At 36.4% G+C, this 27246-nt stretch overlaps 1 protein-coding gene across 1 annotated transcript in view; it reads right to left on the minus strand.

The window, feature by feature from the left end:
* The window catches only part of GAP43 (growth associated protein 43), a 69734-nt gene that overhangs the window by 15470 nt on the left and 27018 nt on the right, over positions 1-27246 (minus strand). The window contains exon 2 of the mRNA XM_034411683.3: positions 15485-16088. Within this exon, the coding sequence (XP_034267574.1) occupies positions 15485-16088 (604 nt within the window). The remainder of the gene's footprint in view (positions 1-15484; positions 16089-27246) is intronic.

The following is a 27246-nucleotide window of genomic DNA, read 5'->3' on the forward strand; positions in this document are numbered from 1 at the left end:
TACTGTATATATATTTTCTCACAAAGTTTTCATGCTCAGTATTTATTAGGAAAACAAAGGGCATAAAATACAATTCTGGTAGAATCAGGATGTTTACATATAAATAAACCCAACAGACATCCTTTGAAAACCAGTTTTCTTGGTTGCTATCAAAATTTGGCATGTAGTTTTAGAGGTAAATCCAGGGAAAACTTCACTCCTATTGCTTTTTAGCCTATTGTTGTTGTTTCAATTAATATTGTCATTGCACCAACACCTCTGTGGCTCTGTAGGAATACAGATAGTTTTGTGTTGATCATGCTGTTACTTTGGCATCCAGTGGAATCCAATAATTTAAATCTTTAAGTTTTTTTTCCCCCTATGGAATCTAATACTTTTATTCATAATATAAATTGAATCCATTATAACCTGATAATAACTAGGGCAGTGGTGGGTTTCAAAATTTTTTACCACCGGTTCTGTGGGTGTGGCTTGGTGAGCGTGGCATGGCTTGGTGGGCATGGCATGGGAAGGATACTGTAAAATGTCCATTCCCACCCCACTCTAGGGGAAGGTTACTTCAAAATCCCCATTTTCTCCTGATCAGCTTGAATTCAGGAGGTAGGGAAATAGATGGGGGCGAGGCCAGTCTTACCGGAGACCAGTGATATTTACTGGTTCTTTGAACTACTCAAAATTTCTGCTACCGGTTTTCCAGAACTGGTCAGAACCTGCTGAAATCCACCTCTGAACTAGGGCATGATTGAATGTGAGGAAGTACTTGTGGTCCCTAAATGGGTACAATGGTGTACAAGACGAATCTGTGCAAAGGTCCTCCAAGCTGCATTTGCCATCTGCTCAAGAAGGAACCATGAGTCCAGGAGTTGTTGCACACCAGCTCTGTTGATGACACTTCAGCAGACCTAAGAAGGCCAAAACTCACTCCATCTTGCTAGGTTTGAGTCAAACCCAGTTTTTCCCCATCCAAACTCTTACAGTCTATGGGCAATAGACCAACTCCAGGACAGCATCACTTTGCTAATTCCGAGTGAAAACTTGGATACACTGATGATACTGCATTCAATGCAGTACATCTGCCAGCGTTCATGTTGGATCTCAATGAGGAGGGGCAAGAGATCCAAGACCTAAGCCACCCTATATTGCAGAGACCTAGAGTTCAATCTGAGCCCACTCAACTCTTAATGGAACTGGTCACAGAGAAATGAGGAAAATAACCACAAAAAAGTTGTCATCTCCACTACCGAACCCTAGAGACAGTTCAGAAGGATAGTACCAAAAGTTGCTGAGAAATCCAGGAGACATGTGACCAAGCCACCGTGTCCATTCCAAGTTGAAACCTGACTGAAAAGGTCCTGCTTTATTCAAGGCACTCTGAACCTATTACCTTCTCAATAACTTTTTTAAAAGAGGAAGGTTGCAGACTGTACTAAATTTATCTACCCTCAAAAGTGGCCTCTTGATAATGAGAACATATTTTTTAATTTTTAATTCTTCAAAGCAAGTGAAATATTATCAATACTATTAGTTCATTATCAATATAGTGATTTATAACTTGAAAAACGTCCTTAAATTTCAGTGAAATGGAGTATTAGAATTGTGAGTTATTACCACACCAGTAGTATCAAACTCCAAGTTTCCTGACAGTTTATATATTAAATAACAAGCAGGCAAGTAGAAATCTGATAAATGCCACTGGCTATTCTCAGAAGCCATAGTAAGTTTTGAACCAGTGTAAATTTTGCAGACCATTAACAAGCACCAACAAAGGATACCAAGCTGACAGGAATAACCAAGTCTCCAAAGATAGGCTCAAGATCCAAATGGATGTCAACAGACTTGAACACAAATAACCCTATCTAACAAAATGGAATTCAATGGAGAAAAGTAAGGTCTTATACTTAGGCAAAAAAAACCTGCCCAAATATACAGGTACAGCTTAGGTGAAACATGCATAGCAGTAACTGTGAGAAGGATCTTGGAGTTCTAGTAGACAATCACTTAAATATGAGCCAGCAATGTGCTGCAGTTGCCAAAACAAAAAGCCAATGTAATCCTAGACTACATTAACAGAGGGATGAATGAAGACTACCTGAAGTGTTAGTACCGCTTTATAATGCCTTCGTAAGATCAGAGTTGGAATACTAGGCCCAGTTTTGATCACTATTGAAGAAAGATGTTGAGACTCTGGAAAGTGTGCAGAGAAGAACAACAAGGTTGATTAAGGGGCTGGAGGCTAAAACATATGAAGAATTGTTGCAGGAATTGGGTATGTCTGGTCTACTGAAAAGAAGGAATGACATGATAGCATATTCCAATAGGCTGCCACAAAGAAGAGGGGATGAACATATTTTCCAAAGCCCCTGAAGGCAGGACAAGAAACAATGGATGGAAACTAATCAAGGAGAACAATTTCTAAGGAGAAATTTCCTGACAGTGAGAACAATTATCCAGTGGAACTGCTTGCGTTTAGAAGTTGTGGGTGCTTCGTCACTAGAGGCCTTCAGGAAAAAACTGGACAGCCATCTGTCTGAAATGTTATAGGGTCTCCTAATTGAGAAGGGGATTAGACTGGAAGACCTCCAAGGTCCTTTCTAATTCTGTTATTGTATTCTGACTTTATTTAAAATATAAAAATAACTAATTCTCATGTAAAAGTAGAATCCTCCAGCATTCAAGTTGAGATTCTGGCTACAGCTAATGTCAAGGTTCCAAGTAACAGCCCCAACTAAAAAAAAAAACACTCCGAGGCTTGAGGTCTGACAGCTAGTTCATGATTAGTGCAAGTCTGAATAATGCAATATTCAATTTCATGTAAATTATAAATTGATACCAGGTCATATTTAATATAAACCAAAATTCAGTAAATGCAAATGTAGCACAGGTACACTTAAGGCTCATGTATGCACAGTTGTCATTGCGGTTTTGATGATACTGTAATTTTTATGTGCACACAATGGAGAAAAGGAAGATTCCATCAGTGGGAAATTGCAATGTGCAATGTGCAATGTGCTAATTGAAGGAGTTTGCTCTCAAGGATTTTGAAGATTTTTTTTGTGATTTAAAAGCTGTAAAAAAATTATGGATGCTGATCGTAATCTTGATCACAGCATGCAAATTCTGCAATTAGGGAATAAAGCACCTGAATCTACCAGGTGTATATATGAGGTGTATATATGAGGATATAAAGAAAAACAGTTCAGCTACAGTGTTAAAATATTTTAAAGAGAATAAATATGTTTTCAACTTACTATATATTCTTTGTATCCTTTAGTATTATAATAGAACTGGAATCAAATTCCCTGTTTTCCATAGAAATATCACTTTGAATAGTTCAAATAATGTGACTATTTCATTGGATTAATTATCCATACTAATAATCCATACTGAGACAAGCCCGTTTTTAAAACTTCTAAATAAATTACTTTTTTTTAAAAAAAAATGGAGCTCAACAGATACTATCTAAGGGTGCAGAAGATTCAACTTCAGAGGATCCTTAAGGAAATGGATTATCTGAACCCTTTTCAGTCAGGTTTCAGATTCAGATATGGGACAGAAACAAATATGAGATATTGGTCACACTCACGGATGATCTCTGATAGAACGTGGATAGAGGTGGTGCATCCATCTTTACTCTTCTTGATCTCTCAGTAGCTTTTGATACCATCAACATGGTATCTTTTGGGTGTTTGAGGTGGGCGGCATAGTTCACAGTTCACACTCCTTCCTCCAAATACAGTTCCAATTGATAAGGAGGAAAAGGTCCATTATTTGTGGCATGCTGCAGGGCTCATTGCACTCCTTTTTAGCATCTTCATGAAAACATTGGGTGAGATCATCCATCACCATGGAATGAGGTATCACCAGTTTGCTGATGATACCTAGTTCCACCCTGGAGGCTGTGGGAACAACACACTTCAACTGAATCCAGATAAGACAGAGAGGCTGTCGGTAGTGCAGATAGCAGTTGTGGCTAGGGGTCTTCACTCAACTTCGTGTTGTGTAAAGTTGCACCCTTTCCTAAATTGGGAAGCTTTCTGCTCAGTCACTCATGACTCTGAATGTACCTCCCATTTGGGCTATTGCAATATGTTCTACATGAGGCCACCCTTGAAAAGTATCCAGAAGCATCAGCTGGTGCAGAATGTGGCCATGTGAGATATATTGGGTGCCCAAAGAAGAACACATGTAATATTTCTGCTTTGCAAGCTGCATTGGGTGCCAATTTATTTTAAGGACCAAGTCAAGTTGTAATTATGACCAGAAAGACCTAAATAGCATGGGACCAGGTTACCTACACAGCCACCTTCATCCTGTTACATCAACTTGATCAGATAGTAAAAGTATGTTGCAGACCCCCCCCCCGAAGAATTCCAGCTGGTGGGCTTCATAAAGAGAGCCTTCTCTGCCATTGCCCCCATCCTGTGGAATACTCTCCCCCAAGAAGTGAGACAGGGCCCCCCTCTTCTGGCCTTCCAGGATGCACAGAGGATCAGGCAGCCCGGGGGCTGATTAGCACTCTGGAAGCCAACCCCCATCTTTTAAAGAATTTTAACATTCTTTACCTCTTTTAAATTTCATATGTGTTTTTATGCTTTGAATATTTTATTGTACACTGCCCAGAGTCCCTCTCTGAGGGAGATGGGTGGTTCTTAAATATGATAAATAAATTGAAGCTATCATTCAAACATTTGGAGATAAATTATAAATATTTCTATATTTCTAGGTTGTAACATTGAGTTTACAACAAATGGACAAAGGACAGCTTCTGATATATACAGATTTAAGATGACTAGTTGGCAATCTCAATTCTCCCCATGAATCCCGTTACCGTAACATGGATTTAACCAGCAATGATGTTGTCAGACATGAGAATTAAAGGATTAGAAAATCTGTGGATGCTGCAATCGCCATTGAGTTATGAATTTTAAAATTAATGACAAAAGGGTTCGAATGGTTGTGACTTTATGAACAGTAGATTAATGTAACAATAGTTCTTCCGATTGTTCTAAAAGTATTTCCCATGGTATAATCCTATTACTCATCCTACAGAATTAAGAAAATCTTAGTAAGGGACTGGATGGTTACAAATGGGAAGCATTTTTCATGTACTTGGAGGGACTGTTTTATTGGTGCATGGTGCACAGAGTGCACTGACATTAAAAGAAAATATCCAGGGCTGAACTAAGGTATTAATTAAACTCTATGTAGGATGATGTAGCAGGGCAGCAAGAGTCTCACTCTTCCTTTGACATCCTTTGTTTTGTTTTGTCATTTGCCCAGACACAAAGGCAAAACCTTTAATGATTGCATAGACACCCATTCTGCCAAATCTAATAATTACTACCCCCAAAAGCCCAGAAAGGGAATATTGAGCTCTTGTGCTGAGTCATTGAAGCCCAGGTGTGAAAACATCATAGTAATTACTTTTGAGTCATACTAACAGGCACATTTAATTAGGTCTGAAGCAGGGAGATAGGAGGAGCGACAAGAAGTTTAACACTAGAGAAATAAACCATTGCATTTTGAAATAGATTTATTTTTTATTTATTAACATACTTGTCAAATTTTGTTTTCTAGGGTTTCTCCAAGGCAAGAAGGTACTCAGCAGGTGAAACTTTTTAAAATTCACTATCTATTCCAGGACTATTCCATGGGTGTCTTATTATCAGTACCTAAAAGAAAAGTTTACTAGCATAAAATTTGGTGACTAGTTGCCATAGAAACAAATGCTATCTTTACCATTTTAATGCAGAACAAGACCTCTTTAATTGCCCCGGCTTCATTTCTTCTCCACTAAGTGTAGCCTATTTACTAACCATTATCTGGAGCAGGGAAAGAAGTATGACTGGGTAAATGCAGTCAGTTGTTTGGAATGGCATATTTAACATATTTAATCTGTCAAGTTGTCCAGTTCAGGTCACATGCACAGAAGAATTTCCTGCTCTTCATTCCATGATTTGTCAGGAGTCTAACACTTTTCTGAAAAAATACTAAACCCAGGATCCCAAATAGTTTGGCTGACAGATCAAAAGGGCAGAAGAGGCAGGTAGGAAATGATAATGAGCAATTTTCATCTTCCACTAAGTGCTGCAATGGAATAGCAGTGAATGCAGCTCTATCCTTTTGGCTGGAAATACCATTTTCCCAAGACAGATGTATTCTGGTAGAGCAGAGGTCTTCAAACTTGGCAGCTTTAAGACTTGTGGACTTCAACTCCCAGAATTCTCCAGCATAGCATAGCTGTCTGGAGAATTCTGGGAGTTGAAGTCCACAAGTCTTTAAGCTGCCAAGTTTGGGACCCCTGTGGTAGAGCTTGCTTTCTTTCTTTCTTTCTTTCTTTCTTTCTTTCTTTCTTTCTTTCTTTCTTTCTTTCTTTCTTTCTTTCTTTCTTTCTTTCTTTCTTTCTTTCTTTCTCTTTCTGTCTGTCTGTCTGTCTGTCTTTTTATTCTTTCCATTCTTTCTTTTCCTTCCTTCCTTCCTTCCTTTTCTATCTTTCCACAAAACAATATTCAATTCATGTTTAAAATACAGGTCTTAGGCTTTTTCAAAAGAGTGCTAAATCCCTGCTTATAAGGAGCCCAAGTAAGGCCTAACAAGCATTCCAGAAAACACCAGTCAAGCATTTCATGGGCAGATGCCTCTGCAGAAGACAGATGTATGTTCTGTCTGTAGCACATACCAAAATGGCCCTGGAGAGTAATTCTTAACAATTAGAAGAGAGGGAGCATGCCTGCAGCTTCCTAATGTAGCAATAGGAGTTGGCAGAGCCCACCTTGGTCAACATTAGCAACCACATCATTGATGAATCATGCTAAATTGGTCCATGACGAGAATTATGTCAAATTATATTTTAAAAAATTATAAGGATGGGTCATAAAACTAATGGCTAGCTAAATAGGCTTATGCCATTGTTGGAGAAATGAGAAAGAGCCCTATATCTCATTTTAAACTGTAAATTGAAAAAAGTTATACAATTGGTTTCCTTGACAACATAGATCTCTGCAAATGGTTATCATTTTTCATTTAAGAAACTAATATAAACAGAGCCTCTAAACATAGTGGCAAATTATTTATCAGTTTACCATTAGGTCTGAAACAAACCGAATTTGTTTCATGCTGAACGTACGTTCTATCATCTACCTCTACTTTCCTTTTAATTTATTGTCTGCGAAAAAGTCTTATAGAATTGAAAAACTTCCATATTGTTCCTTAGTAGGAGTCAGTAAATGTGTTGTTCAAATTTTGCGTTTTAAGTTTAAAACATTATACCTTCTTTTTCTTCTTGGATAGCAAATTAAAGTATTAGATTTTCAAATGCCATTCTCTTTCTTTCCCTCTCTCTCAGGATGATGGCTGTTGTAAACTATAGATTATTTTAATTAATAATTAACTTAACCTAAAAAGACTAGAGAAACACAGTCAGAAACGAATAATGAAAACTAATATCAATACTGTGCATTGTCCTATAGCAGCCTGATTTCCTCCCAAGGTTTTCTGTTGCTGACCAATCAGATGCCAAAAAATATCTTCCAGACATATAGCACTGGTTATAGTTTTTTAAAAAAGGGAACAATCTGTTCTATCCAAGGAACTGATAGGCAGGGGTGAAATGTAAAATTTGTTACTACCAGTTCTGTGGGCGTGGCTTGGTGGGGGGTAATGTGACTGGGTGGGCGTGGTCAACTTTTTAAAAAAAAACTATTCAAAGCATTTTTTTCTGCAAATGCAAAAAAATGCTTTGAAAAGGCTCTGCCCATTAGGCAACACAGCTGGGCTCGTCAGAGCCTTTTCAAAGCATTTTTTAACCACCTCTTCTGCTGAAGAGGTTGCAGAAAAAAATGCTTTAAAAGTCTCTCTGATGATCCCAGCTGAGTTGCCTGATCGTCAGAGAGACTTATAATGCTTTGAAAAGGCTCTGACGATCCCAACTGAGCCGCGCAATCATCAGAGGCTTTTTTTTTACTTTTAAAAGCATTTTTTCAGCGGAAGAAGTTGTAGAAAAATGCTTTTAAAAGTAAAAAAAAAAGCCTCTGATGATCGTGCAGCTCAGCTGGGCATGGTGGGGGGGGCAGGGATTTTTGCTACCAGTTCTCCGAACCACCCACCGCCATCGCTACTGGATCGGGTGAGCCGGTCTGAACCGGGAGCATTTCATCCCTGCTGATAGGCTTTCTATAGAAGGAGTTTTCATAAATTGAAGGCCATTACATTAAAACTGAGTATGTCAGAAGTAAATGGAGATGAAGCTGATTGCAGTATTATAATCTCTCAGAATTCTTAGGTTCCACTTTTTAAAAAAATAAACTTTTCACAGCAAAACTGTGAGGTGAAATGCAGAAGAATGGCTAGCCATTATTTTTGTTGCTAAGTAATTGGAATTATTGATTTTGCGGTTGGAGTAGGAAGGGATAATGATTTGCATTGTTCAATTCTGCGAATAGCTGACTTTCAAAAGAGAAAATCTAATTGGCTATCAGCCCCTGCCAGCATCTACAATTTGTGTTGCTGAGATGTATGCAATAGCACTACTAACTACTACATGGATTTAGTGATTTATCCCATTGTTAAATAGTTTTCCTATTTTCATGAGATTTTAAACAGAGAGGAATGTGACAACAAAGGGCCAATTTACTGTATAAGGGATTTGGATCCATTGCAGTATGTATTCATTTTCTTAAGCTCTCAAATCTGAACAATATGGAAGTTACATAAATGTATAAGATTTTACATGTACAAGGGTTTACATGACTGCCACCCCTTAGAGAAGAAATTTCCATTTTACACAGTATGTCCTTCCACTGACAATCAGAAAGAAAGTGTTTGTCATATTTCAGACTTATCCAATGTACATAGCCACAGATCTAACCCTATGGAAAAATCTACAGCTAACTGCATCCAAAATAATGAACTAATTCTGGATTTTGGCTATACTTGAACTGGTTTGTTTTACTGCCTTGAATAAAAAGGATCAACTTTCAACATTGCAAAACTAAATTATAGTTTGGATAGAAGTCCCTCTTTTGTGGATCCCAGGACAACTCCTTTGTTTGTTGGTCTGTAAATGAACTCTACAAAAATATTATATTGCCTGTGGTATTTAACAATTGTTCATGGGAATTATATGGCATGATTATTATTATTATTTTTAAATGATACAAAATCCAAGAAATTCTCATAATGAACATTAACTGCTTTTTTTTTTCAATTTGCAATTTTAATCATTAAAACTATAAAACATTTCCTCACATTTTGCAAATATGCAAGAATACTCAGCGATCACAACATCAACTTCCACTCTGAAAAGAATGAAACTCTGACTTTGGGTTTTATAGATTAGACTAATAGATCTTTATAGAAATGACTTGTTCATACTATTATGGAAAAGCAAAAAGCTGTGATTTGATGTTAATGCCTTATTTTACTGTAGCAGAGGGAGTCGGAAGCCAATGCTTCTTTTTCTTTCCCTATCTTTCCTCACTTCACTTCCCCCTTTCCCCTCCCCCTCCCTGCTCTTCTATTTACTTTTGTATTTTATAATACTCTATAACTTAATAAAAACATTTAAAAAACAACAACAACAACTTCCACTCTGGTTTGTTGGCTACACTGCAGAGTCCATAGATTTGGAAGCTATATGAAAAAGGCTTACATGTCATACATATGGGCATGCATAGTGCACAAAAAGAGTTTCTACACCTGAAATAACACAGATTACTTTAGATCAAAGGTCCTGAATATCACTGAAAGGTAGCCTTTGCTTTTTTTGAAGTTATTTCATTTAAGTGACTCTAGCCAACGTTTAGGATGTGCTGAAAAGAGTTCCCTAATTCTTTAGCTCTTTTGATCAAGAGATAAGCATGTTTAAAAGTGGATCTTCATTGGGTTGCAATTTAAATGAAGACATCCGCCTCCAGGATGAAATTTAAGAAATAATCACTATGAGTCTAGTTCTTAGCCGGCAATGTAGAAGCAAGAATTATTCACTGTTTTTTGTTTAGTTTAATTCATCTTTGTGCTCAGTCTGTTTGGTCACTTGCAGCAGGCGTGAGCTGGCTTTTAAGTAGCTATGAAGAAGTCATAGATAATAGAACTTTTGTACAAATTGTGATCAAGCCATTTTAATACAATGAATTAAATGAATTTCTTTTAACAATTAACACATCTATAAGTATACTTATTAAGGTGTCTCAGAGAATAAAATTACTTTTAAATAAATATGAATAGAATCCCACTGATAACCTGCTACAGCTAGTACTCTATTCTTAGCAATATTTATTCATTCAGACTGTCATGTAAAGCTCAATGTAAAATATTTTCTCTAATAAAATACTATTCAAATAAACTATATAATTAAAACTAGCAAATAAATATAAAATAAAACGGTAATGAAACTACCGAGGATACATGCGCATAGGATTCCTCTATTATTGAATGTGTGGGAAGCTACTCATTCAAGTTAAATGCTTTAAGTTTTTTCTAAAGATAAGTACCTGTCCTCTTACTTTCAAAAATATCAAAGCTCTTTATGAAACAAAAGTCATAATAAGTAATTACAAGTCACCCCTTCCCTTCAAGAGCTATGCTTCTTTGAGAATATCTGCTGGAACTAAGGGCCTTGTACAGTTTATGGCTGAGTTAAAAGTGGGCATGTGACATCTTTTAACATTTTCTTTCTTGGGTTCATTCTGCCCCACTTCTTTTGATGATCTTTCTCTTTCTATACATCTCTTTCTCTAGATCACCATTTTTTCTAGAAAAGGTAAAACAAGGCTTGTTTCTAGAGAATTTCTGAAAGTAAATCTAAGCTCCAAATGAAATCAAGCCAAAGGGTACACATTGCCCAACCCTAATAGAATATGAATATATATATATGTCTTTGGTTATTCGGGTCTTCTCCCATGTAAAATTGGAAGTGTCTTGGCGACGTTTCGACGAAGTCTCATTCGTCATCTTCAGGCTGGTGTTCTCGGCTTCGTGCTTCCAGGAGCAATGGAAGCACGAAGCCGAGAACACCAGCCTGAAGATAACGAATGAGACTTTGTCGAAACGTCGCCAAGACACTTCCAATTTTACGTGGGAGAAGACCCAAATCACCCGCGAAAACCTGAGAAAACATATATATATATATATATATATATATATATATATATATATATATATATATATATATATATATATATATATATATATATATATATATATATATATATATATATATTGCTTTGTTCTGAGAACTTGTACCACAATTCCATCTTGCTTCAAGTCTTTCCTAATGACTTTTCATTCTAAGATACACATTTTTCTTATATATATATTTCCAACAAAAACTGAATATTCATATTCTGTGGCTACTGTCTGAAAAACTATTACATTGATTCATGTAAAAATATAAGGAATCCCTGAGGAAATAATCCTTAAAAGACGGAACATAGATAATAAGGGGGAGAAATCAGACTAAATAATTTTGCCATTGTGCTGTCATCTGATTGAATTGATACATCCTTCAATCTTTCATGAAATATGTTTCTCAGACAAAGGACAAAGAAAAGGAGGGAGCTCATATGTTGTCAATGTCACTGATGAGATCATATTCTTGGATTAGAAAACTGAGGTAACTGCAGAAACACTGTAAGAAAAAAAAAGGCTGAGCTGCATTTACTTTTTGTAATAGTAATAGCCAAGTCTCAGTGGCTAGCCAATATTACTGGCTTGTAGCCATTGAATTCATTTCTTTATTGGCAGCTTTCCACTACCAATTACATTGACAGCTTTTTTTGATCAGTGACTTGAGACAATATTGTATACCATTTTTACAGTAAGAGTCAGAACCTTTTGAGGAATATCCATGAATTTCCACAAAAACTTGTTTCATTTTTTCCACTTCAAATGTTTGCACTTTTCTTTGTCCCTTTTACAGCAACGTAGGATAAATTTTATAACATGCTCTCAAATCATTGAGCTAAAGGAGAAGAACTCACATTGTAGAAAATAAATAAACAGAAGGAATTATGAAGAGAGCAAGTAAAACTGAAATTTCTCTTTCTAAATATGTCACCAGAATTCAAAAACAAGTTCTCTTAAGTGTTTATCTTTGAATATTCAGATACATTTTCAAGATTAACAAGATGCCATGCCTAGTTATGATGCCTCTACTTCTTCCTTCCTTGCTCCTACACCAATCCTTTAATGCACCAGAAATATGTGGGAGACGAAAGGGAGGTAACATCATTTTATATCAGAAATATCAACTAAAAGCACAATTTCTCTGATAGGAAACCATTACATGTCAATTTCCACTTAGAGAAAAGTTCTAGTTTTGTCCTTGGTGGAAGTAATTTTGAGATTGTGGGGGTTGTGTATTCACCCACAGGAAGTGTACATATAGCAATGTGATGCAGTCATTTTTGATATGAATCCAATACCGTTTATTTACTATCTACTAAGCTACTGTAAAATGTTATGCTCCTGCAAGGAAAGAGCTATTGTCCATAAGACAAAAAATTAATAATTAGACAGGAGTGCATAAAAAATTAATAATTAGACAGGAGTGCACAAAATTCAGAAGTATGGACGAAAGAGCCTGACTATCTGTGGAACAATGGGACAAGGATACTCTGTTGGAGACCACAGCAAGGAGAGTTCCAGTGGCTGTCTCCATAAAGCTAATCTTCAACAACCAATGGAAAATACTTGCAGGACCACCTCTCCTCCATTGTTTCTGCTTAGCCTCCAGATGTAGCAAGAAATACGTACCCTGAGTCCCTTCTGTCAAACAGTACCATTTTGTTGGATTCAAAGGTCATGTCTTCTCTGTCCTATGCAGCATCTGTCCTATGGAATAGTACCCATCTTGAAATCTTGGATAGCTCCAGTTCTCTTAGCCTTTTGCAAGGTACTGATGAACTGCCTGTTTCTCCTGGCATTGTCCTAGGTAGTTAGGTGGACTCTGATGTTGAAACGCTGATGTTTTCTGACTAGTTTTATTTTTAAAAAAATCTTTAGGTGATATATACAGAAGTATAGTTGTTGTTTTAAGCCCAGTATGTCACTCAGAGTCATTGTTGTGAAATAGGTGGCCGTATAAATTATTTAAATAAACTTTTTGCTTTCCTGTTTGAAAACCACAACAAATGAACTTTCTGTTTACATCTGAAATCAAATTACTAAATGGCTAGGAAGGTCTATAGAATAAGTGCTTGACTTCAAAGGCCGGAAAGTATAAAAAATAATACTTTGTTTGTAAGAAACAAAGAAAAAAAACTAGTGTACATCCATATGAAGTTTGAACCTGCTGTTGAAGAGATGTTGACAAAATTGACAGGAAGTTTGTCACTATTTTAAAATTTGGTGTATAGTTTGGCTTCTAATCAGTAATCTGAGACTACATGCTGCCACTTAGTGGAAATTAAGGAAAATAATGGTTTTTTTAAAAAAATAAAGCAATATTTGCTGTTGTTGGGAAAAATGCCTTAGAAAGGAGTGGAAGTGAGATGGGAGGGCAATAGTTCAGGTATCCAACGAGATTACAACAGGTAATCAGCTCATGGGTAGAAAGGGTAGAAAGGTATGTATATATTTGTTTTCACCATAATACATCATCATCATTTTAGCCATTGTCTATCCACTGCAGGTCTCTTCTGCATGTTTCCAACCAATATGTTCTTGAGCTTTCCTTTGCCAGTTGGGCCCACAATACTCACTCTATCTTGTTTTAGGTCTCTTTTTTGGATTTTTTTTTTAATCTAGTGGGATCCATTCTATGAGACTACCTTAGTCCACCTGCCATCAGTTCTTCTCACTATGTGACTAGCCCATTTCCATTTCTTTCAGTCTTTTGATGCCATTAAATATTTTCCTTTGTTCTTTAATCCATATGCAGGACTTTCTATCTTGTCTTGTGATGCCAAGCATGTATGGTATGTTTCCATGGCTCTTTGTGCCACTCCTAGCTTTTGTACTAATTGTGAGGTTAGTGTACATGTTTCGCTGGCATATGTTCATTTTCACTATAAGTATACTCATTATCTGAATTTCTTTTGAATAATTTAATGATCGATTCATTAAATTTGTATTGATGCATTATTTCTGGCAACCAAATAATTAATTCTTCTAACTTGTTGTCATTTGTTTCTTGAGAACCCAGTATCACTTGATTCTCTTCAGTTGCCTCATTTATCTAATACTTAGTTCCCCTACTCTACAAAATTGCAAATAATACAGATATACATCTGTCCTATTACTACATTCTTCCTATTTAGCAATGCCCACTCCCATTTTGATCCTACCAATCCATGTGTTCTATATTAAATAGTATAATCAAAGAAACAGAAAGTATCATATAAAACTTAAGAAATTGTTCCTGAATGATGGCTTGAAGTTTTGAGAAACTTGTGGAAATAACCTGAACAAGTAATCATTAAAAAAAATTAACTTTTAAAATCTGCATTTATCTCGATATGTCTATAATGTTCCTGCATAATTTAATTTTCTGAGAAATTTTGTTCTATTCTGTGTGGGTTCTGTTGTTGGAGCCAGGCAATACTCATCCAGAAGCCTAAAACCATCAAGTTGCCAAGTCAAGCTACAGGAGGGAACAATAAAATCACAAATACAAGGATGTGGAAAGGTTGTCACAATTCGGCAACATGTCGCTTAATGGATTATAATCCAGAGTCCATTTATTCTGTCACACTGTCACTGAACTAAATGATACGCATTACAAGAAAACAGGTTTGCAAGTTTACTGATTCCAAATTCCTTATGCATTTTGCCTGCCATCCTCTTAGTCCAGTTTCTGTTCATAATAAATTGCTTTTGGCAACTAGAACTGCAAATTTTATTATTCATTCAAACACTATGCCCTTCTTGTATGGTCAGCCAGAGGAGACACTGATTTCTCATGAGATGTAAAGACCAATTTGAAAGAAAATGATTCAAAATCATATTTGTCCCATCTCCACTGAAATCATTCAGAATTAAGCCAAAAATCATCCAGTTTGGCTACTTAGCCTACTTTAGATTTTCAATGGTTATCAACCTTTAGAATGTGTGTTCCCCTAAATTCAATAGCTAGTATTATTTACGCAGATCAAATGTATGAGTCATAGAGACAGTGCATGTACTATACATCTATCTTGACATTATATTTCCTACTAAAAAGACAAGAGTTATTTCTGGATACTTGAAATATTAATTTAACTCTTTTGTATAAATGTTATTTCTACCCCAGATTGACAGCTATTTCAAATCATGCCGTTCAGATATTTTTACTGATTAATATTTCACTACATACCTATCCTTGACCTTGATGTTATCACAAGGATTTTTGATTTTATATTCTTACCATGGAATTTACCATACCACTTTGACTGCCTATTTTATTCTGCATTAATCTCATAAACAGCCAAATTATGGCTTAATTCTTCATTTGCTCACTACTCGTCTGTATTATAAAATAGCTTACCCACATGCTGTTATAGCATACCTGTTTTCTCTTCATTTTGGCTACTCACTGCCGTGTCTGTTTGGGGTTGCGCTGTTGCCTTGGCAGTAGCATCTTCTGCAGCACTAGGGGAGACGGCAGTGGTGGCAGTGGCAGGCACATCGGCTTGTTTGGGTTCCTCCTTGACTTGGGCTTCATCAGCCTTCAAGGATGGTGAATTATCAGTGGAAGCTTTAGTGGCACTTTCAGTGGCAGCAGGATCAGGCTTTTCCTCCAATGGAGTAGCAGGAGTAGTGGCCTTTGGAATAGGTTGCTCTGAACCACTGTTGGCAATGCCATCTGCCTGCTTTTCATCTGCTGGGGTGTTTTCCCCTTTGCTTTCATCTCCAGGTAGGGCATTCTCAGTTGGAGCGATTTCTGTAATAGCAGTTTTGCCATCTGCCAGACCATTGGCAAGGACCTCCTTCTTCTCTCCACCTTCAACATCAGTAACTGGGGCATCTCCCTTCTTCTCTCCCTTGAGCTTTTTCCTTGTTATATGTCCACGGAAGCTAGCCTGAATTTTGATGGCTGCCTTATGAGCTTTATCTTCTGGTTTGATGCCATCTTGTTCAATCTTTTGGTCAATGTCATCATTTTTTTCAACCTTTGAAATTAAGGGGAAATGAAAAAAAGGAAAACAATTAATTAACAATTAATTCAAAATGTCTCCACCCAGCAATAAAAAGATAGTTATGATATTTGCATAACATATTGCAAAGGACACAATAGCAAAGTAGCATAAAAAAGTGAATTAATGTTCTTTTTGCTTGAAAAATACATAGTTCACAAATGTACAAATGTTAAATTGCTAATGCCCATATAATTGAAGTATAAATGTCTCTTCCACCCCATGTTTTATAAGCAAATAATATTATAATATGATTATATTATCATTTAATCTGGATTGCTATTATGCTGTAGAATACAAATTACTAACAGTTTCACAACAAATGCATACCTTAAGTAGTATTTCTGTTTCAGCATTCTATAAATGTATTGTACAGGGAATCCAATTTGTGCAGGTATGATGTACAACATTTATAGTAACTTTTTCACCTTATTAACGGTACCTACGGGACCACCTACTACCACCAATAGCCTCCCACCGGCCGGTATGCTCTCATAGAGAGGGACTCCTCCGAGTGCCGTCAGCCAAACAGTGTCAACTGGCGGTCCCTAGGGGGAGAGCCTTCTCTGTGGGGGCACCTACTATCTGGAATGAGCTCCCCCTGGAGATACGGAGGATCCCGGACCTGCGCACCTTCCACCACGCTCTCAAGATCTTTTTATTCCACCAGGCGGGCCTGGCCTAATCTTTTCGCTTTTTCTTTTTTAATATGAAAATTTTAATCTGTTTTTAAATGATTGGGGGTTTTTAAATCTGTCTGGTCCAAATTGTTTAATTCGGTTTTATTCTGTTTTTTAAATTTTGTATTTAGGTATTTTATCATTTGGCTGTTCATCGCCCTGAGTCCTTCAGGAGTAGGGCAGTATATAAATCAAATAAAGATAAAGAAGAAAAGAAAGATTAAGCAGCTACAGGCTTATGGTCTTGGTTTTTTTTTCATTCCATGTCTAGCACAAACTAATAGATGATGATACAGGAACTTATTTATCTGTGCAATGTCCACACTTGAGATAGTCTTGTGCATCATACCTTACACAAACATATCCCATAAGGTTTTAAGGCTAAACCATAAGGTTTAGCTATGCATATTGGCAGGGTAGAACAACTCTGATCAACCTGAAAGCAATGGGAGTCTCTTTTGAACATTTTCTCAAGATTCAAAGAAACATTTTCATAAATTTAAAACCTATTCAAACATACAAGAACCCAATTTCAGTTTGAATGTTTAAAAAAAAACAGTAAAGATTCCTTCAAGTCAAACCTGACATGTGATTTCATGTGCTATTTCTCCATAGTTTTATTGGCAACAATGAGGAAGTGGCTTGGGCACTGCCTTCTTTAGTAGTGCTAGGAATCTTCAACCAAAAAACATTAAGCTACTACTTCATCTTTTTCATTTTAAATATTTTCTTAAGGAAAAATTCTGGAATAGATTTCAGGGATAGAAAGGGCCTATTGTAGCCAATACAATAGGCCCTTTTATTTTATAAGTGGATAAGGTAGGTTGTTTGAGAAATTCAATCTTTTTTTATCAATTACAAAATCTTTAAAACAGATTTCTATAACAGAGAGGGAGGGAGAGATTCCATAATCCTCCAATTCCTTTAATAGTTACAAATATACAAAACACACTATTTGAGTTACATTTTCTTACATACTTAGCAGGAACAAATATTTGCCAAAACAAATAAATAAAACAGAACAGGAAGAGTATATCTTTAGCGGAAAACTTAGTTTTATTAGCAATTGGCTGCATAGATGTACTTACATAACTCAATATATACATAGCTTGCAAGAAAAATGTTGTTAGTTCCTGTGACCTTAGAGGAAAAACCAGGTAATGCTTATTAGCTTGCAAATTTTAGATATGATTTTCTTCAAATAGATATTGTCCAAATGTTAGAATACAGCAAACAGGAAATGTATAAACTTCAGACTGAAATACATAACCTTAATAAAAATGATAAGAGCCCATGATTATTAATAACCTCCCAAGCAGAACATTTTTTCCTAGCTTTTTTGCTGAGATAGACCCATCGAGTGATGATTCCAACCTCCACATAGAAAATCCCATAAAATTAACCAGCTTCACGCAAGTTCTGCATGTTAACTTTCATATTTTTGTCTCTGTGGGCAAAAATCATGTAATCATGACAAACCCTATTAGATCTGAATTAGATTCATCTTACAGAATGCTGTGAACAAAGGATCAGATCTAGTAAAAGAGAGTGAAGCAAATAAAACTAAGTCAATTGGATTAGAAAGAATATACAGTAGTCATGATTTTAACCAACAGTTGTTTGAAGTGGATTTGAATATATTAGTTTGTGAAATTAGATCTAAGCCAGTAAGTTTTTTCGCCATTACATACTTGCAAGATTAAAATTGGCACACAGTTTGAATGCATGGAAGGATTTGATGGCAAAAGTCACAAAAATAGACTATATTATTAAAACACACTTTGAAGTACACAGGATCAAGTTTTATTTGCTTTTATTTATAATTTATTAAACTGTTCCATTCTAAAGATCTCTAAGCAGTTCATGAAAAAAAAATTTGTAGTTTTTTTCATAATTAAAATGAGCAACTAAACCTCTGAAATTCATCATTCTATTTAGCACCCTTCAGCTAATAATGGTCAAACAAGTTTCAACCAAACTTGTTGAAACTTATAAAACTAATAGAGAAGAACATAAACAATGTTAATAAAAATAAATCTGTTACTTACATATATTTAATATAGCAGGATCCAATCTGTGTCGGTAACTGGGACCAGAGATTTAGTCTTCTGAGCCTTCAGACTCATCTGGATCCCATTTTCAAAAACTTCTCTACCGCTCTCTAGAATACATTCCTCTAGAGCCAAGTTTCCCGAGGTTTGGCTCCAGCATGAGTCCAAAAGCTCAGAAGACTAACTCTCTGGTCCCAGTGACTGACCCAGATTGGATCCTGCAACATTATCCTGGGACACATATATTCATCTTCATTTGTGATATTTAATATATGTTATTGTAGTTCTTATATAATTCTGTTGTGATATATTCTTCTGGTTTAGATAAATTATTCTGGTGTTTTATTTAATAGAACATATAAATGCTACTATGATTTAGTCTAGCTCTATCATTTTAAAAATGTTGCATTAGTTTTTATTAGTCTTGCCACATCAGTGAGAAATCAATAAGTAAAACTGTAAATAGTTTTGTATTTGTTTCATTTGTTTATTATTTTATAGAATGAACATTTTGCTTTTATTTATTTTTGAAGTAAAAGTTTCTGAGCCTCATATAAAAACTATAATCTGACCTTGGCATGGTAAAAGAAGTTTTAGTGAAAACAACTTTTGGGAATAAACATGTGATTTGGTTTCTGGCAGGAATGTCCAGATGTAAGAAGTTCCATTAAGAAGCACAGAATCAAGGAATTAGTGATAAATATTTCTGATCACAGATTATGCTTTGATTAGTTTCTGATTTAGTCTGTTATGACTTTATTTTCTGCCTGTTACAAGTGCTTCTTTGTTGTACTTTAAAAGTACAGATTTCAACATCATATTCTCACTGCAAGTTTCTATGACTTCACACCAGTGTGCCTATTAATGCAATAAAATTGATTTTCCTTCTTGATGCAATGTTAGTTCAGTGGTCAGGATCATCAACTCACTGAAGCAACCAAGAATAAAGGGATACTATAACTCGGCTTTCAGCATCCTTCACTATTAACTCTGTACAATTCAGTAATTATTCATCCTTAGTGGATATTTCTAACAGCAGTCTTGGCTGAATGTTCCCCTGTTATTAAAACCAAATGACTGGCACGTTTGAAGTTGTGAAGGTAGTCTACTACTTGCCATCACCATTTTGTTGTCTTTCACATACTTGTTATACTTTCATTTTTAAATGAAGTCTGTAGGTGGATTATTATTATTATTATTATTATTATTATTATTATTATTATTATTATTATTATTATTATTATTATTATTATTATTTACTTTATTCATTAAACATGAAACTCAATCAACTGAACATTCAAAAATGCATCACAAATACCAAATGTTCAGACTGGATTTGTTATTTTTATCCACCTATCAAGTCTTTCCCAAGGACTTGGGTTAAGCAGATGATGTTTTATGTTGTTATGTTCAAATTAGCAAATACATTAAGATGACCTCTCAATTACATATTTTCCTTTACAAAGTGGCCTAACCATATTTATCAAATCATTAATTATAACTTTTGCTTAGAAACCGTGTTTCCTTGAAAATAAGACCCTGTCTTATATTATTTATTTATTTATTTATTTATTTATTTATTTATTTATTTATTTATTTATTTATCAAATTTCTATACAGCCCTTCTCCTTTCGGGCTCAGGGCGGTGAACAGCCAAGTAAAACACTTTATATACAAAAGTTAAAATAGATTTAAAATAATTAAATAATTTGGCCCATAGTTTAAAACATTTCAATTTAAAACCAATTTCAAATTTTAAAAACCCATCATAAAATCAGGACAGCCCGGCTAACTGAAAGAGGTAGGTTTTAAGGGCCCGACGAAAAGTCCGGAGATCTGGGATCACTCGTATCTCTGGGGGTAGATTGTTCCAGAGAGTAGGTGCCACCACAGAGAAGGCTCTCCCCCTGGGGGTCGCCAGCCGACATTGTCTGCATTTAACCCCGAAATAAGCGCTTGACCTTATTTTTGGGGAGGTCTTATTATTTTGGGGCGCGTGAAGCAAGATGGGGCTTCTCTTGCCGTCTTACCTGATTTCCAGCTCTGTGTTTAAATATTTTTGGGGAGGGCTTATTTTCGGGGGAGAACTTATTTTAGCGCATTCACTCAAAAACCGATTGGGCTTATTATCAGGCGATGTCTTATTTTCAGGGAAACAGGGTATGTAGATTTCTGGTTCATTTCTAACTATAATCCAAACTGCCAGTTCTGACTTAAAGGTCTAAGCTGCTTAGTATCAAGTTATTTGGGTAAACATTTTAAATTAGTTTATCATGATCAGTCTTTCTTAGATGACGTGATGATGACAAAATACAGAACCTCTTTGGTGGTAGCACTATTTTAATTTCCTTTCCAAAGAACTGGTCTTGACCGCAATGTTTCTTTTTCTACAATAGTTTTAAGAGTTATTTTTTCTTTGTATAGGCTTTCAAAATATCAGATGATATTTTATTCTGCATTTTATCTTCTATTGTTATGTCAAACTTTTATTTTGATGTTATTGCTTCTTTATAGAATAATCCAAGACTAAAGATGAGGAAACAATATATGCCTTCCTATCATCTCTTGTTACCCTGAAATATATTTGTTTAATATTCCCACATTAACAGATTGGTTTCTTTGAAGTTTGAACAAAATTGTCAATCTATAATGATGACATGATTTATTGCTTAGATTTTGTATTCTGTTTTTCTTCTAGAAGCCCCAAGGCAAAGTATTGTCCAATTTATTCTCATTTTTTTTCTCAGAAAAACAACAAATTAAGCTCAGAAATAGCAGTCATCATCAAGCATTAATTTCATTTAAACATTTCTTGAACAGGATTTAAATGTGAGTTAAGCTCTGTTCTGATTCATATAAGTACTTTTGGATGTCTTTTGTTGAGGTATACATAATTACAAAAGGATGCTAGAAAAATACCTGGAACTCCTAGTTAAAGGAATCATACAGTAATTCAATACATGTTCTTCATGTTTACTATTAAATGCTTCCATACTTTACTATTAAAAATGCTACTATAGGAGTAATGGCAAAGGAAGACAAGTGTACACATGAAAAGTAGAACCAAAATGTTATTCTAATGTTTTTAATGTATCAAAATATCAAAACCCTGCTCTAGTAACATGAATGGAATGTGACAGTAAATATTTCAGCAACTCATACATTATTTAAAGACTGATATAACTGATATGCCCTCTGTGTGTAAATCTACCAGAGCAGCTGGACTGTGTATTAGTTAAAATCTTTGATTCATTCTCAAGTGTAACCCCACATATAATACATTATGGTAATCTTTGGCCAGGCATTCTGTACTCAGAAAGAACAATGTTTGCCAATCCTACCAAAGCTGATTATAGGTTGTCTGAGACACTGAAATCATTTGTCTGTCCAGGAAGTTCTAATATACAGAATCTCCTTCTTTACAAGATTTATGTTTGCTTTCATAGCCCTTTACTGGATTTAAATATAATAAAAGAGTCATATTTGTATAGTAGTTAAGGTATCAGACTAAAAACCAGGAGACTGTTCTGTTCTGTTCCTGCTAGGCACAAAACCAAAAATTGGATGACTTTGGACAGTCACTCTCTCTCAGCCCTAAGATAGAGGCAATGGCAATCTACTACTGAAATCTTGCAAAGAAAATCACAGGTTTTTGTCCAGGAAGTCACCAGGACTCAACACTGACTCAAATGCACAAAAACGAAAGATACTAAATGCAATTAGCTGATTTAGTTATTTATATCTATATATAGTTGTTTAACTATTGGATCCTATCCTGTGGATCCTATCCTTTATTTTCTCCACAATCTCTCTAATTTTCCCCCATAATCTCAACCCTATGAAGGTAAACTTGTATAAGAGAGGGCAACTTGGCTAAACCACCCCATGGATTCCATGGCTGAGAATGGACAAAGGACGCAATCTTCATGCTGCAAAACCTGTACTTCATGTGCTAAGACAACCTTACCAGAATCTTCCCACAGTTGATATGCAATATCGAAAACAAACAAAATTTGTGGTTCAACAGCCATGAGGTAAAATGAAATCAATCTGCTTTCTCGAAACTGATCATATTCCTTTCTAATCCCTCCCTAAGAAGTTTGAAAGTATGAGATGAACCTCTGGTCCCTTCATCATGATTCCCTTCTAGCTTCAAACTAGTAAAATAAAGTTATTGCTACTTCCTTGCCTACAAAATGTAATGGAAGGAACTGACCTGGTGAATTAAGATTACAAACAACTATGTTTCAATGCAAAAAATGCTTTATTTATTTATGACTGACTTTTTCACTCAAAAGGGATTCACTAGAAATGCCATCTTTGCTACCTAGTTCTTCATAATTTCCGCCACTAAAGTCAGGATGTACAAGCAAGTAAAGAATTCAGCCCAGCTGTGGATCAATTCTCTACCCTGAAATGAGAAACAAAATATGTAATATAAGTGTGGGATGAGAAAAGTGACTCTCCAGATAGTTCTGAAATATACTTCTCAGCATCTTTTATTAGATATGATTGTTGTATGTTAACAGTTGCAACATCTGACAGGTTTTTCATCCCTTGTATTAATGATCTGTATATTCCATACAAATATCATAAACAATACAGAAATATCATGTTTCTTTTAAAGAATCATTCATTTGGGTTTTAAAAATAATATCTTCTTTCATGACCATTTGAGATTGTGATATGTTTAAGGAACTTAAGGGGAAGGAAAAAAACCCCAGCAAAATCTGTAGAGTGTTCATTCAATCAATCAGAATTGAGCTGGAAGGAAACTTGGAGGTCTTCTAGTCCAGGGGTCTCCAACCTTTTGGACCTCAGGGACCACCAAATGCATAATTTCAAATCCCTTGGACCAGTGGGAGGGGGGAGGCTCAGCCGCCTTTCAGGCCTACCTGTCTGCTTCTGCAAGGCCTCCAGGTGGGAGGCCCAAAAGAAAGTGCACGGTCCAAGCACAAAGCCTGGAAACCTCTTTTGTGTTCCTTCTCTCAAGAAGCTTGGTCAATCTGAGTGAAGGAAAATGAAGACGGGCAGACTGACGGTGGCTTGCTGACATTGGTGGGAAAGTTGGTCCCATATTCCAGAGCTGTAGTAGTCACAGGACTGGTCCTTTGGTCAACCTGGAGCAGCTCCTCCACCTGGGTGCACCAGCCTTCAGGGGAGCTGCCGACAGGCCGGTGCACCCAGGTGGAGAAGCTGCTCTGGGATGACCAAAGGGCCAGACCTACTACAGCTCTGGAATATGGGACCAGCCTGTGATGGGGCTGGAAATCTCCGCCATAGGGGGTGGCACTGCAATGTGCAACTTTGCAGGTGGTGCAACATGCAAAAAGGAGTGCATACCTCGCTGGCCGGAATGAGGTAATGATGCTGTTGCGAAGGGAGCAGCCCAAGCGGCGGTGGCGATGGGTGAAAGGTGCAGGAGCGAAGCACTACTTGCATTTGTGCAGCATCAGCATTCCACCTTCGCCAGCGGAATATTTGCACCAGCTGGTGGTGCCAAGGCAGCCCTCGTCTTTTGCCACTTGGGGCTCAGAGCTGTAAACCGTGTCCAGGAAGCATTACAGCAGAGAAAAGAAGAAGCTGGAGTCAACCCAACTTTACTGTCCATTGCAGATGCTAGATCAGCCCCCTGCAAACTCTCATCTCTTGAGGAGCCCAGCCAAAGTTTCCCGCACCGCTTCAGTGAGCATTCCTCGGGAGACAAGAGTTTAAGGGGGCCAATCTAGCATCCGGGCTAGCTACAAGAGAAACGTTCATTCTCGGCCATATTTGAGATTTCTAGCTGCAATGGACAGCAAAGCTAGTGTTGACCTCAGGCGGTTGTCTCTGCTAATAGGCAGCCAAGCTAACTGCCTGAGGGACCCATCCTGTCCCTGGGAGTCAAAGTGCTGAAGTGCGAGCTGCGTGGGAAACTTCGACCGGGCTCATCGAGAGAAATGCAAAGATTTCTCTGCGGACCTCCAAAATTTTCTCACGACCACCAGTTGGTGACCACTGTTCTAATCCAATCCCCTGCTCAAGCAGGAGACCCTTTTAGGTAGATGGCTGTCCAGTCTTTTCTTAAAAACTTCTAGTGATGAAACTCCTACAAATTCTGAAGGCAAGCTATTCCATTGGTTAATTGCCCTTAACCTGGTTAATTCCAGGTTGCTTGATTAGTTTCCATCTATTGTTTCTTGTCCTGCCTTCTGGTGCTTTGGAAAATAAGTTGACCCCCCCCCCAGCCTCTCGAATACTGGAATACTACTATCATGTCACCCTTAGTCCTCCTTTTCTATAGATTCGCCATACTCAATTCCTGCAAATGTTCTTGATATGCTTTTGTCTCCAGGCCCTTAATCATCTTAGTTGCTCTTCTTTTCACTTTTTCAAATCTCAACATTTTTTTTGTAATATGGTGACCAAAACTGGATGCAGTATTCCAGGTGTGGTCTTACTATGGCTTTATAAAGTGGTACTAATACTTCACATGATTTTGATGCTATGCCTCTATTTATGCAACCAAGGATTGTATTACCCTTTTTTAGCTGCTGCCACATACTGCAAGCTCATGCTTAAGTGATCATCCACTAAGACTCCAAGGTCCCTGTCATAGTTACTGTTTTTGAGCCAGGTTTTGCCTAATCTGTACTTGTACATCTTTGGTTTTCACTGTCTAGGTATAACCTTGCTTTTCTCCACATTAAATTTCATGTTGGATAGAGCCCATTGTTCAAGTCTGTCAAGATCTTTTTGAATCCTGACCTTGTCTTCTGGGATGTTGGCTATTCCTGCCAGCTTAGTGTTATTTGCAAATTTGATTAATTCCCCTTCTATTCCCTCATCTAAGTCATTTATGAAGACATTGAAGAGTACTGGGCATAAGATGGAACCTTGTGGTACCCACTGCTTACTTTCTTCCATGTAGACATAGTACCATTAAGGACTACACGTTGAGTATGGTTTTTCAGCCAGTTACAAATCTATCTGGTGGGGAAGCTGTCTATCCCACATTTTTCTAGTTTACCAAGAAGTAGGTTGTGGTTTAGTCACTTTGTCAAGTAATGAAATAAATCAGTTTGTCATGATCTATTTTTAACAAACCCATGCTGGCCACTAGTTATAACTTTATTTCTACATGTTCACAGATCTATTTTTTTTATTATTTTTTCTAGTATCTTGAAGCCATATTTGGCTGATTGGTCTCTTTTTTTATTTTCCTTTTTTGAATATGGGAAAAGCATCAGCTCTTTTCCAATCTTCTGGTAGTTCCCTGGTGCTCTAGGATTTTTTAAAGATATGGTACAATGGTTCTGAGATAACATCTGCCAGCTCCTTCAGAACTCTGGGATGCAATCCATCAGGTCCTGGTGATTGATATTCATCAAGGTTAGACAGGTGTTATCATTTTCTTGCTTATTTTAATTTTTGTTTCTAGTCTGTCTTTTACAGTTATGATTTTGGTAGGTTGGGCTATAGCTTCTTTTTGCATGAAGACTGATGCAAAGAGTGAGCTCTGCTTTCTCTCTATTGTCTGTTACTTCAATCAATCAGAATAGAGCTGGAAAGAACCTTGGAGGTCTTCTAGTTTAACCCCCTGATGAAGCAAGAGATCCTGTACCATTTCAGGTCTTTAGTGGACTGACTGTTTCCTTGACTTTTTTCTTATTATTTATACTATGTTGAAAGAAACTTTTTTTTAAAAAATATCTTTGACTTTTGTTGCAAGTCTGTTCATTTTGAGCCTTTGCTTTGTTGGTGGCCCTAAGCAAGAAGGTTGCTGTTGATAATTTCTCTCAGACAAAACCTCATCATATATGTGCTCTAAAGTACTTTATACTCCTCTATTGGGAAGAAAAAGCAATTTTTGTTGACTTCCCTATTTATTATCTCGGCCAATAGCATTTATTCTACTTACCTATTGTTAATTCCATTCTCCAATTAATATTGCTAAGATTTTTCTTTTCTTTTCTAGGTTTCTGCTAAGTTTTTCTTGTTCCTGCTCATGAAGTATATTTATGATTAATTACAGTTTCCCAGTTCAAGAAAGACCTCAGGGACTCTATTGACATATTTACCTATATGTCAATAGTATCATAATTTACATAATTTACTATGTGATATTGTCTGGATCTATATATGGAAATGAACAGCAATTATGAGTCTACTTCCAAGGTTTTAATTCATCAAAGAGCATATAAATTACTGGAGAACAGCAGCACTCCTTCTGTCAACTATTAATTCAGGTTCAGTTAGGAAGGCAGCAATATCACGACAACTCAGGTATCACTGAAGGAAAAGAAAGCTTATCAGCACCATCATCTTCTAAAATAAGAATAAAATAAAGTCATATATTATAACTTTATATGTCAGCATCAATGTCCCAATCGAAAACAGTTTTTCATAACCCTGTGGAAAGAG

The sequence above is a fragment of the Pantherophis guttatus genome, chromosome 5 (assembly GCF_059756535.1).
Source record: "Pantherophis guttatus breed Tessera chromosome 5, ASM5975653v1, whole genome shotgun sequence".
NCBI classification, from domain to species: domain Eukaryota; kingdom Metazoa; phylum Chordata; class Lepidosauria; order Squamata; family Colubridae; genus Pantherophis; species Pantherophis guttatus.